Source organism: Meles meles, chromosome 13 (assembly GCF_922984935.1).
Source record: "Meles meles chromosome 13, mMelMel3.1 paternal haplotype, whole genome shotgun sequence".
In the NCBI taxonomy this organism is placed as follows: domain Eukaryota; kingdom Metazoa; phylum Chordata; class Mammalia; order Carnivora; family Mustelidae; genus Meles; species Meles meles.
This window is the reverse complement of record NC_060078.1, coordinates 52,897,207-52,910,102: the sequence shown is the minus strand read 5'-3', so window position 1 is coordinate 52,910,102 and position 12,896 is coordinate 52,897,207. Positions and strand designations below refer to the sequence as shown.

At 36.5% G+C, this 12,896-nt stretch overlaps 1 protein-coding gene across 1 annotated transcript in view; it reads right to left on the bottom strand.

Annotated features, from left to right (window-relative positions):
* Positions 1 to 424: 424 nt before the first annotated feature.
* The window catches only part of MARCHF5 (membrane associated ring-CH-type finger 5), a 48,733-nt gene continuing 36,261 nt past the window's right edge, over positions 425 to 12,896 (bottom strand). Inside the window, exons 3-6 of the mRNA XM_046026536.1 lie at positions 10,581 to 10,711; positions 4,338 to 4,521; positions 4,043 to 4,209; positions 425 to 3,288 (exon numbers count right to left, since the gene is read on the bottom strand). Coding sequence (XP_045882492.1) covers positions 3,172 to 3,288; positions 4,043 to 4,209; positions 4,338 to 4,521; positions 10,581 to 10,711 — 599 coding nt within the window. The 3' untranslated portion in view covers positions 425 to 3,171. The remainder of the gene's footprint in view (positions 3,289 to 4,042; positions 4,210 to 4,337; positions 4,522 to 10,580; positions 10,712 to 12,896) is intronic.

Sequence of the window (12,896 nt, the reverse complement as noted above, 5' to 3'; positions counted from 1 at the left end):
AGTCATAGTCCAAGTGGCTGATGGGGTATACATTTTAAAAATCAGAATGGGGGCACCTGGGTAGCTCGGTGGGTTAGAGCCTCTGCCCTCGGCTCGGGTCATGATCCCAGGCTGCTGGGATCGAGCCCCAAATCGGGCTCTCTGCTCAGCGGGGAGCCTGCTTCTCCCTCTCTCTCTGCCTGCCTCTCTGCCTACTTGTGATCTGTGTCTGTTAAATAAATAAATAAAATCCTTAAAAAAAAATAAAAAAATAAAAATCAGAATGGGTTGGAGTTTAGGCCAGCCTGCCTGTATTATTAAGATAATTTCTCTTTAGTTTTTTATTTTTTAAATTTCAGATACATCTAGGATCCCAATAACTAGGATTTAAAAAAACGAACAAATTACGTTTTGGGAGTTGTTCAACAGACAAAGTACACCTAGAGAACATAAAAATTCTTTATTTAACCTAATCCAGCCAGTACTGAGATAGTCTGCTATGTTAAAAAACAAGACGTTTAAAAAAATTACAGCACAGTTAGCAAGGCAGTGACTAATTAAGTCACTAAGTTTAATTTTATATTCTTCACAGTCATTTGATAATCACGTAATGATGAACAATATTTCAGCCACTTTGGAGATAAGTTAAACTTCTGCAATGGAGAATTTTACTAGCTGTCACTGAATTTTATAAAAGGTTTAAAACATTAAAGTTTATAGAAGTAACACAATAAAGCAATGTGAAAATAAACTGGAAAACACAGAATATACCCAACCCATCCCAAAAGTCTACACCATCCCTTTAATCTGTCCCCTAACACCATTCTCTTACCTCTTCGTACCCTTTTCCTCGAGCACAAACAGACTATTAAACAATTAAGAAACAGCTACTGCTCTGTAAGGGCTGTATCGAGCCTAAAGTGCCTTTGTTCCTTTAATTTCTCAGTTAATCTTAGAAATGGTCTTCTGAGATAGAAGTATTACTTGCATTTCAGAGATGACAAACACTGTAGCTGAGAGAAAACCACTCAGTCAGGTCATACATCTGGTTATTAAAAGTAGAATTAGAACTGGAACCCAGGTCCATCAACTTTGGTCAGCCCATGCTCTTTTGTTGTTCACGGTGGTACAGGCTACCATTCTGAAGACTGGTACATGGCACTTTCGGAGCTAAGGTTTTTTAGACTTAAAAGTGTTCAGTTCCAGGGCTAGAGGACATCCTGGTTTTCAGGCACTTGTAATTCCCTCCCCACATCCCTAAAAACTCCTCACTGCTGCCCCCAAAGGATTAGAGTTGTTTCCCTGGCTTCATGAGCCCTGATACCAACAGACACAAGCAGCTACTCCCCCCTATCTTGGGCATCAAAGTAGTAACTGGGGAACGGTGTGCCTAAAAGCTGTTCCATATAACAAAATTATGCAGAAATATCTACGATGTCTTTTATATTGAAAATTAAAGCCAATATATTTTATAATTACAGCTATATAATCTAAGTTTTTATATATAATCATAGATTTTATATTTCCCCTTCAGAACTGTAGCAGTGTTCTTAATAAGGCTCACTGTCACCCAAATATTCCCTTCCTCCCAAAATAATTACAACTCTGAATGTTCAACAGCCATTCACATTAAACTTTATAACAGAATTAAGACATTCATACTATAGAAAGGTACCAGTCTTAAATTACTAAAGTTAACATACATTATTGCAATCTAACATAGCTCAATCTATATTTGCTACATTCCTAAAGAGAAGTGGCCACTTATCAGTAAGGGAAACATTTACTGTTGTCATGCATTAGATACTGTGAACAAGAAAATAAATAGGGTTTTTGGAACTATCTTTTAAAAATTTAATTTTAATTAGTGAAAATAACTGTGAGATCATTCAGATTGCCAAACAACATTAAAAGGGCCACTATTAAAATGGCTTAAAATAAATAATTGCTTTTTTAAAATGAACATAAAACTAGTTATACAGTGATTAAGGTGCTAGCCTCAATATGACAAGCAATTAAAATCTAAAAACATTAGTACTGGTTTTAATAATAGCTTGACTTAAGCCAAAAACCTCAATATTTACTCAAGACTTATTTTCATAATTATCTCCTCACTGACTGGTATAAAAACAAAGAGCTCAAGGCCTCACCTTGGTTTACTCACTGCTGGTTTTCTATCTGTTGAAACTAGACAGTAAACTGCATAAAAGCAGGAACCAAGTCTGTCGTGTTCACCACTGTATCCCACAGCACTTTGTATAATGCCTGGGCAAATAGGAGGTGATCAACAAACACCTGAATAACTGAATCAATGAAAGAGAAGAGTAAAATAACTTTATTGATTTTTTTTGCAAGTCGTTCTGTGCTCAAACTACTAGAAACTGGCAGCTCTAATTTCTAGAAATACGGATTTAAAAACCTTACTCCAGTGATTGAAGGTCCTTATGACTCTCTCCCTCTCTTACACACACACACACACACACACACAGTAATTATGACTGCATGAGTCAAAATTACATTATGAACTATGAGATGTCAACATTATATAAATAAAATTTAATAGTGAAAAAGTGATTTGGAAGCCCTGTGAATTTTTACCCTACACATTTGAGGATGTCACATGGGTTAAGAAAAACACAACAAAATCTCATTTGTTCAGATAATCATTTGAATGTTTACATACATTTTTGGTCTGTTATTTTTTATAACTAATTTACATTTCCTCATATTAACATATACTCCTGTTTAGCATGTAATCAAATTATGTCAGTGAAAAAAAATCCTCATAGTACCTTCATTGAGTTGCTGATTCTAAGAAAACACTGAACATGAACATGTACAAAAGAGGCATTTGAATTAAACAGCATGTGCATTTTTAAATATTTGCACACTTTGATCTTTACATTTCTATCTGGAGAAAATATGAACAAAATCCAGGTTTACCATGCTAAGATAATGGTTCAGATGACTGCCATAAAAGAAGTACATACAAAACAATGAAAACAAATCACAACTTTCTGTTCCGTGATTACTGAGAGGATTTCCCCTGCCCTAAGTGCTTTATTATATTTCTTAAAAATATGAGCAGCAGCTTATCATAAGTCTCCACTACTGTGCATTAATGATGGAATCAGAACAACACAACAGACTCATAAGGATGAGAGGACTGCAGAACAACTAGAAGTCACAGTTTTATGCTTCTTCTTGCTCTGGATAATTTAGAATTTTGCGGTGTGCCTGACGTAAATATTGCTGTTGTTTGAAGTAAACCTTGAATGCTCCTTTTATGGCAACAAAAGCAATTCCACCCTAAAATAAAAAGGAAAATTAGCTTTTTAACATACAGATTTAGAGAAACATAATAATAAAAATAATTTTACTCAGATCACAAAAGATAGCCATTGCTGCTAATTCAGATGAATGCAAAGAAACAGTTCTTTTTTCTACTCAGGGTAAGACAGGCAGAGACACTACATCTAGCAGAGACACCTTCCCTGTTCTCCTATTGGGTAATCTCTCCACTTAGCTTTATGTCCATTCTGATGTAACAGGGAAAAGGCCTGGGCACATGTACAGGTGACAGGTGGAGAATAATGACATCAACACAGGGGTTGACTATGTGCTAGCACTTCAAATGAATTACCTCATTTAATCCTCCCAGTAATCCTGCTATAGCTATGAATTCGATCTGTATTTTATAGGCACAGAGAAGTCAAGAAATCTGCTTTAGGTTTTTCAGCAAAGCCGTATCTGTGACAGGATATAAATCAGGCAGTCTGACCCTAGAGCAGAAGCTCTTCACCATAATCTTTGTTGTCAAGAGGGATGGGAGTGATCATTCATGCCTATTCTAGGAGAGAATCACCCACAGCACTGTTCTGGAAGGCTGGATGTAATGGATCCTCCCCTCTTCTTGCTATTGGACAACAAGTGGGGATCAAACAGAACCTTAAAGCAAAGGAGCCACAAAAGGACTATTTATGTGGTCCCACTGGGTTTTTTTTTAACAAATACACAGTTCATTCTTTTTTGTATAGTCACTTGAAAAAAAAACCCATCTTACCAAGATTGTCCTTTGTAAATTAGAGTTAACACTACTGAACATCAGTTTACCAACTATTGTCGCAATAGTAGGAAAGACAAGGGCTCCACACAAAATTCGGGTGGCAGAGACGTGATCTGCTAAAGGATTAGCCTCAGCTGGAATTCGAGGAACAGGACAACCAATGCCTAGAGAAAAAGAAAATGCAGGATATTAGTGCTAATGAATTAGAATAATTAAAATATCTATGCATACTAAGATTCTTTCACAAACACTTATTTAGTGTGCTCATTATAGCTACAATTCAGGGCCTTACCTGGAAATATACTGTTCAAAATTTGTAGTTTATTTGAGTATTTGCGCCATAGTCTAAGCACGTAGTCTTCCCAGCGTATCATCTTGCCTAATATCAGCATGACAGGAATAGTAGGAAGTCCAATTAAAAGGAACAAAGGATCAGCTCTCTCCATAACATCCAGACCTTCTTTATGGCCTACAACCTGTGAAACAGACAGCATTTGCTAGAATCATTTCCTTATCTAATTAAGGGTTGTATGCTTGAATTCATTTTAGAGGAAATGCTAAATTTCAAAAGAATACAGAAACGGGGCGCCTGGGTGGCTCAGTTATTAAGCGTCTGCCTTTGGCTCAGGTCATGATCCCAGGGTCCTGGGATGGAGCCCCACGTCAGGCTCCCTGCTCTGCAGAAAGTCTGCTTCTCCCTCTCCCACTCCTTGTGCTAGTGTTCCCTCTCTTGCGGTTTCTCTCTGCCAAATAAAATCTTTAAAATTTCAGAAAAATTAAAAAAAAAAAACAAGCTGGAAAGCTATCAGTCCTGATTTATTTATACATGTCTCTCATTCAAGGGAAGAAAAGCTCCTAAGCCATTTCATATTATATTGAAATAAAAGCTTTTAAAAATGGTTGCCCCACAGTGATTACAATTCAGTAGAGGGGCGCAGACTTCTGGTTTTTTAATTCCTCTTACCTGATTTGATTAGATTGGACTACAATTTTAAGTACTATTTGTCCTCCAGCAGAGCATCTCTTTTCCTGCTCTTCCTACTAGGGTAAGCACAGCCAGCCAAGGGGCAGGACCAGCCTTCAGGGAGATAGCCTGAAAGCTCACTTCTCTTTGGTTCTTTGTCCATACTCAGTGGTGTCTGGGATAGAGTGATTTTTCTGGCTGGCTAAATGCTTGTTTTACAGACCTAACTCGGCTAAAAGGCAATTCCAAGGTCTCCTGAAGTAGCTTTTGCTACAGGTTCCAGTCATTTTTCCAGTCCAGGAACCCTAGGGTGTCCTATCTATGGGGTAATGAAGCTAAAACAATCCTTCCTTTCTTATCTGGGTCTTGGGGCTATTTCTCAATAGGATTAGATTCCAGAGGGCAAGAAGGACATGATTAATTCTTATTTGTGAATCTCCATACTTCCCCTGTGGGAAAATCCTTATTCCTGGATCAATCTTGGCCTTATACTTCTTCTCTCAACATCTCCATTTTACTGATGAGCTTCTTACTTTTTTTTTTTTAAGTCTTAATTTTTGAGAGAGAGAGAGTACATGAACACAAGCAGGGGGAGGGGTAAAGGGAGAAGCAGGCTCGAGATGTGAGACTTGATCCTAGGACCCCAGGATCATCTGAGCTTCACTGAGTAACAGAGCATATAGTACATTTAAAAAAATGTGTATTAGCTGACTTTATGTTATCAGTAAGGCTTCTGGTCACAGCAGGCTATCAGTAGTAAGGCTTTTGGGGAATCAGAACTTATCCATGGATTCTCTACTGCATGAGGGGGGTTATCAATGTAAAATGAAAGCTGAATTAAGCAATGGGGGTGATTTAACTAATCCCCATGTTGTTCAAGGGTCCATTCTATTTCATAAACCCTAATCTCATACTAGTGGCAAAAGTGGACTGGCCCAGAGATTGTGTCTCCACCTATGCCTTTTCAGGACATTCTGTTTTTAATATCACTTTATTATTTTCAATATAATGATCACTTATAAGTTACAACTAAATGTGATTTAAATATTCTCAAAGTATTAGCAAATAAATTCAGAAATTTAAAAAATTCCTGTTGGTTTACATTATTCTTTTTAGAATTTGGGGTTTAGAAATATAAAGCAGAGTGAATATTCAGGTACAAACTATAGTAAGAGAAAGTTTATTCCTCATGGGTAGCAGTAAAAACCTTACAAGCTGGTGTCTAAGAATAAGGAAACAAAAAAGGAAATAAATAGGACAGACAGTAGCAAGAGACCCACTGTCCGACTTATTATATCTGAAGTGGAGAGAGATACATTAGGCTCACTATGCATGCATTCAACTGAATACTGATTATGTGCCAGACACAAGCCTAGGTGTTGCAGATAAAACGGTAAGCTAAATAGATGTCTTTTGGAAGTGAAAGAAAATCAAACCAAACCAAACAAGCATGCAAGTATAAATGCTGCAAAGGAAACAGAATAGTACAACTATAGTTTACCACCTGCTATTATAGTCAGACTCAAGGGCAGAAAATGAAAGCTGAATTAAGCAATGGGGGTGATTTAACTTTGGTCAATACAAATCCAGCAAATTGTGTATGATCATGTAAACTCTGGTTTTATGCCCCAAGATTTAAAACGATTATTTTTAAGACTTCAATTTTGGTGTGAGATTCAGGAACCAGAGAATATCTTCTCTAAGAATTTGTTATCTGTGTATAAAATAAAGGCCTGGGAATTGTGGGTTTAGATAAAGGTTTGTTTTTCTGCTTAAGAGCTGAAAGCTAGATCTTCATATCCAAGAGTTCACCCACACTAAAAGGCTAAGAGTTTTAACTAAGGCCTGATCTTATGAAGTACTTCCTTTTAAAAGCATGCTTTTAAATGGGAGACTCAAACAGTGGTGAACTAATAGGTTTTCTTAGTCAGTATTAAGGATAATTAATGGTAGTATAAGTTAAGAAAGGGCAATGCTTATGGGGGTTATCTTTACACTAGAGACAAAAGTAGAACTAGACTGGACATTAAGGTCTTATTGTTCCAGGGTAAAATGATCCCACTGCCTTTGGAACCAGGTTTCACCTAAGGACCCCCAGATTAGGGAGGGATGGGGGTCCTAATGCTTCTTTCTTGCTGTGCAGTAGTGACATGTAAACTCGCCAAATCTGTAAGGAATAATTGATAGTATCCAGATCACAAGGATTAAATATACCAATGTTAGAAAATTGTTTAGCCCAGTGCTGGGAAAAAAGTTACCTATTGTCTTCTCAATAAAAATGTAGGCAGAAAGTCTCATTCAAATTCCTCACAACTAACAGGGATTGAACCTAAAACTGGTTCCTGGAGAAGCGGGAAAAGAATAGTGGTCTAGGGGCATCTGGGCGGTTCAATGGACTGACCATCTGACTCTTGATTTTGGCTTAGGTCATGATCTCAGGGTCAAGGAGTGAGTCCCGAGTCTGGCTCTGTGCTCAATGGGAGAGTCTGCTTGAGATTTCCTCTCTCCCTCTAAAATAAATAAATAAATAAAATCTTAAAAAGAAGAATAGTGGTCTGATTCCTTAATCTGATTTACTTGTACTTCAGAGTAGTCAGAGAACAAAATGAAAAAGAACACTCAAGGGTTAAGAAAGAAACCCCTAAATACTGCTGATGGTATAGTTGGGCACATTTCCTATTACATATATTCAGATAGGTAAGTCTTCCCCATACTCTTAAATCATGTAATACCTACTGTCACAGGTAATCTCTTTCATACTAGGCTTAAAAAATCTTTTCAAGTGAGACAGTACATGCGAAGATTATTTCTAAATGGTGATTATTTCTAAATGGCAATATATATGTATCATCATAATTTTAGGTCTTTTTCTTTACTGTCACCATTAACCAACATGTTCATTTTTGTCTCCTTGCTTGTATCATTTCTTCCCCTCTATAATTCCAAATTACTGCCTTCAAAGGTCAGCTTAAGACTTTTTTTGTAATTTCAAATGATATTCCATTTTACTGAATTAAAATATTGTGTAGTCTTCTGTCTGTACTCTTCATATTTGTTTATATAATGTTGTAACTGTTCTCCAATTCACTTATGTACAGCTTGGCTTAGACTATATTTCTTGGGGCTGGGGATTAGGGCTTTCAATTTGTCTTGTGTTTTATATAGACCTCAGCTTGGTGTTAACTTTTTGAATGAATCATACCAATATGGATTCAAAGTGCCAAAATTTAGAGGATACAAACTATATTCCTTAATTGACTCTTATCAATGTGTCCCATTAATTACCAAATTTCTTTTAAGATTGAGCAAGCCTAAAATCTTTCCTCAAAAAGAGCCACCCTACTTCTTATGTCAATTAGGTATTAAGGGAAATCACACAATCTCAGAGGGCCTTCGTTTCCTCATCTGCAAAAAATATATGTCTGTATAATGTGTTTGTGCATTAAATAATGTATATATCTACTCTAAGCTTTTGTGTCTTTGTCAGTCTTAGTGAACCATTCTAAACCTCCCTGAACTAATGATCTACTCATTACTGTATTTTTAATAAATTATTGCAGGGGAAATAGTAAGTCAAAAAACCTGCTACTACCTGACTAAATGAGTCATATTAAAAAAAAACCCCAGTATTTTATACAAGCCTTTAAATGTTATTCTCTGTGTATATGCTATATTAGGAACATAAGTATAAGACAGTCTACTTTCAAGGAAACTACCTTCTCATAGGAAAAGCAAGGCCTGAATACAGGAAAAGTTAAATAACAGGTAGCCTAAGAAATATCACTTGGTCAGCACAAAATTAGCTGCCATATGAGGACTGAAAATGTTATGAATGTAGAGGAAAAAGAAGTGACAGTGGTCAGGAGTTGTTTGGTAGGTTTGATTGGGGGGGGTGGGCATCTCAACTAAGCCTGGAAGAAGCGATTAGGTTTGGATAAGTAGAGAGAGGAATGGAAGGACAGGTATGAAGCAGGGAGGGTGACAAAATCCAAAGGACACAGGTAAAAAAACTAAACAGCATAAGGTTGGGTTGGAGGTCAACAGGCCTCAAAGTAGAATGAAGTGAGACTGTGAAGCACCCTGTGTAACAAATCAGGTTAAGAAAATGGAATCTTTTTCAAGTCAGTGGTTCTTAATCTTTACCTATTACACTCATGACAAATGATGCAATTCATTTTGCAACTCATTCTAGTGACTATATCCAGATTTTGGGGGTGTCATCAGCACTTCATGAAGAAGCCTTGCAGTATCTGTCCACCATGAATATTAATGAAGCAACTAGAAATGCCATTCACTATGGACCCGGCATAGGCAGGTTATGTGCAATTTCTAGAATATTATATAGTGTGTTAACTATTACTGAGTTATTTATGAAACACTTAACCCAATCTTAGTGCTGCACTGATAAAGTACTACTTAAGGCAGAGGAGATGGTGAGGTTGGAATAGATGTTGGAGGTATTATTTTAGGAAGACTGATTTAGAAGGATGGACTAATAGAAGAGAATGAAATTAAGAGAAACCAATCAAGAGGCTCCTTTAGCCCACAGGTATGATGGGCCAGTGACAAGAAGTCAGGTGGTTAAGACTGTGGAAAGGAAGCTACAGATATATAAATAATATATAAATATTGTTATATAAATGATATATATCATTTAATCATATATATCATTCATATCAAAATGAAAATTGCTTGGACTTGGGGTCAGTGGACTGATAAAGGTCTACGAAGTAGAAAGAGCTAAAGGTAATCCTAAGAATGTAGGATAAGACTGATTAGATGGGAAAGAATAGTAGTTATCAAAGGTGTAGACAGATTATGATGGGGAATAAACTGATGTTTCAAATTGAGGAAAAAACGAATCTGATTTCAATAATATTGAGTGTGAAATCATAAGAGGTCATTTAAGGAGAAGGGTCAAACTGTGACGGTAGGACTGGATTTGAGGAGAGATTAGGGCCAAGACATAGATAAGCACAAAAAGCACAGAGATGATAGCTGGAAATCCTTAGAGAAGAAATATAAAGAGGCGTCAATGGTCTGGGACTAAATCTTGAAATTTAAGACTAATAATCTTCACCAACAGTTACTGATTGTAGCAAAAACAGGAAGCAACTAATCGCCTAATCAACAACAGACTGGTTAGTTAAACTGTTCTAATTCCACACATAGAATGCTATGAAGATTTCTCCATACTTATATGAAAAGATATCCAAGGTTCACTGTGGAAAAAAAAGGGGGGTACAGTTCTAATTTGCTTCCATTAAGGGGAAAAAGGTATGTGTGTGGGAGAACAAATTTATTTTTTCTTGCACAAGCACAAAGAAAGTCTAGAAGAATATATTATATACATAATAGTGGCTACCTGGAGAAGTGCGGAGGAATCTGGGCAAACGGGCAGGAGTAAGATGACTTTTCACTGGATAAATTTCTTATCTGTTTCTTATTTTTAAGCCATGAGGTTATTACTTGTTCAAAATAATAGTAACAATTTTTAAAACTCTAATAAAAATCTATTTAATATATCTTCACATAAAAAATATTATCACTGAACACAGTAAAATAGTGAACCTGCATCACTGTCACTGCTCCATAAGTCACAGCTGTCCAATAGATAGAGCCAACCATTATTCCTGCTGCAGCAAATGGACAAGCTTTTGAGATCAGTCTATCCGCAAGATCCAAGACGTAAACAACTGGACCTATAATAAAAAAAGAAAGTAATGTTTCAACACAAGACAGATTTTTAGAAAATGACTTAATATTTTCCATTGATCTAAATATTTTTCTGAAGTTGGATGTTCTGATGCTTTAGAGGTAACTATTATAGATGGGATGGGAACCTATATTTGACTAAATTTAGAATTTCTCAGTTGTCTGCAAAAATAGCCAAGTTTTACTTCCTAAATTCTTGGAAACAGCTTCTTCAAATTTTTTAAATCTTTATCAGCAAACCTAAGATTAAAGGCTTGAACACAGCTCCTTCTTATGAAGAAAACAGATTCTCACTTTTTCTAGTCACACTGGCTACCGAAGAAGGAAATGGCCATTTCACCTTGCTCTTCCCAAACAGTTCTTGCCCACGGTTAGATTCTCTAGTACTTAGTAAAAATATCACTTCTTGACTTCACTCATTACTTCCTTGGTGCAGTATGTCAAGATAACCAAGGCTATTTTCTTGTAGTTATACAAAATTAATTTATCTTACTTTGATTTTCAATATGGAATAGTTGAGTATTATTTTCTAGCGTCTCCCCCCACCACATTTGTATGTAAATTAGTTAGCTAACATGGTATTAGTTTTAGGAGTAAAATTTAGTGGTTCATCACTTACATAAAATATCCATCTAACAAACTTCTTTTAATGATCACAATGCCGGTTCTTATGGCATTCCAACAGCTGTGTGTGCCAATTATACTTCTATTATTGTATGCTTACTGTTAAATCTGGCTACTACCTTTCTTTGGAGGGTATTTAGAATAGCTATATTTGGAGGTTTTCTAACTGCTAAAATCCAATACAATTTAGCTCCAGAATTTTTCAGAATAGTGGAATGGTCTCAGGTCTGAATTAGAGCAAGTCCTAAAGAACTGAGTACCTAAGTTTAGTCACAGAAATATGAAACACTGATTTACTAATCACCACATTTGTTGAATACCCTCTACACACTTGAAACTACTACTTGAGACATTTTCTTGGAAATGTGTAAAAATTATTACCTACCTTCTGGAGGATTACAATCTATAGCAGGATACTGTATACAAAAACCATTTTTACTGTACAAAGAAATTAATATAGCATGATAAAATAATTAAGATGCATAAGAACAAGCATCCATCTATGTAGCCCCTGATCGCTGGGGCCAGTAATATCACTAGCCACTGCATAAAGAAAGACCACACTGTGAAGTAGAAAGAACATCAGGAGGGACATCAAAGGATCTATGATTTCTATTTAGCATATTTACTAACTATGTCCTCTAATAATAGCACTTCTTGAGTGTCTACAGGATACCAGTTGCTGTGCCACAAGAATTACATGCATCATTACTCAATCCCATGATGTAGGGTTTAATCCTTAAAATATACATATTTGCTAGGTTAAGTTTAAAACTACCTCAGAGGGTACAATAAAAGTCATTTTAATGAGTCACCAAAGATCTCTCAAATGCTGGTACTAAAAGTAAAAAACAATAGGTATATATAAAACCTCTGTACTTCAATTTTCATATTCTCTACTGATAATTCTTCAATCAGAAAATTGAAGCTATAAGACAAATCCAGACTCTCCATGGTACACGTACTCACCTACCAACATCACACCTATCTGAAGTTAACCCCTCTACTGACACACCAGATCCCATTCCCTTGCCAACTCAAAGCTCCAGCTCCAGCAACTGTCTCCCACATCATTTCCTCTCTACTCTTTACTGGATTATTTCCATCAGATATGTCATTATTTCTTCTATCTCAAAAAAACCCAAATTCTGGGGCGCCTGGGTGGCTCAGTGGGTTAAAGCCTCTGCCTTCGGCTCAGGTCATAATCCCAGGGTCCTGGGATCTCTGCTCGGCAGGGAACCTGCTTCCTCCTCTCTCTCTCTCTGCCTGCCTCTCTGCCTACCTGTGATCTCTGTCTGTCAAATAAATAAATGAAATCTTAAAAAAAAAAAACAACAAAAAAACCCCCAAGAACAACCAAATTCTTCTCTTGGTCCTTCTTCCCTCACTGCTCCCTCTCTGCTTCATTTACAACAAAATTCCTCAAAAGACTTACCTGTTTTCACTCCCTCCTTCAATTCTCTCCATGAAAACTACTCAGACTGGTCACTAATAACCCAAGATTAGTTAAATTCAGTGGTGTAATCTCAGCCTTCCTAGATGTTCCCT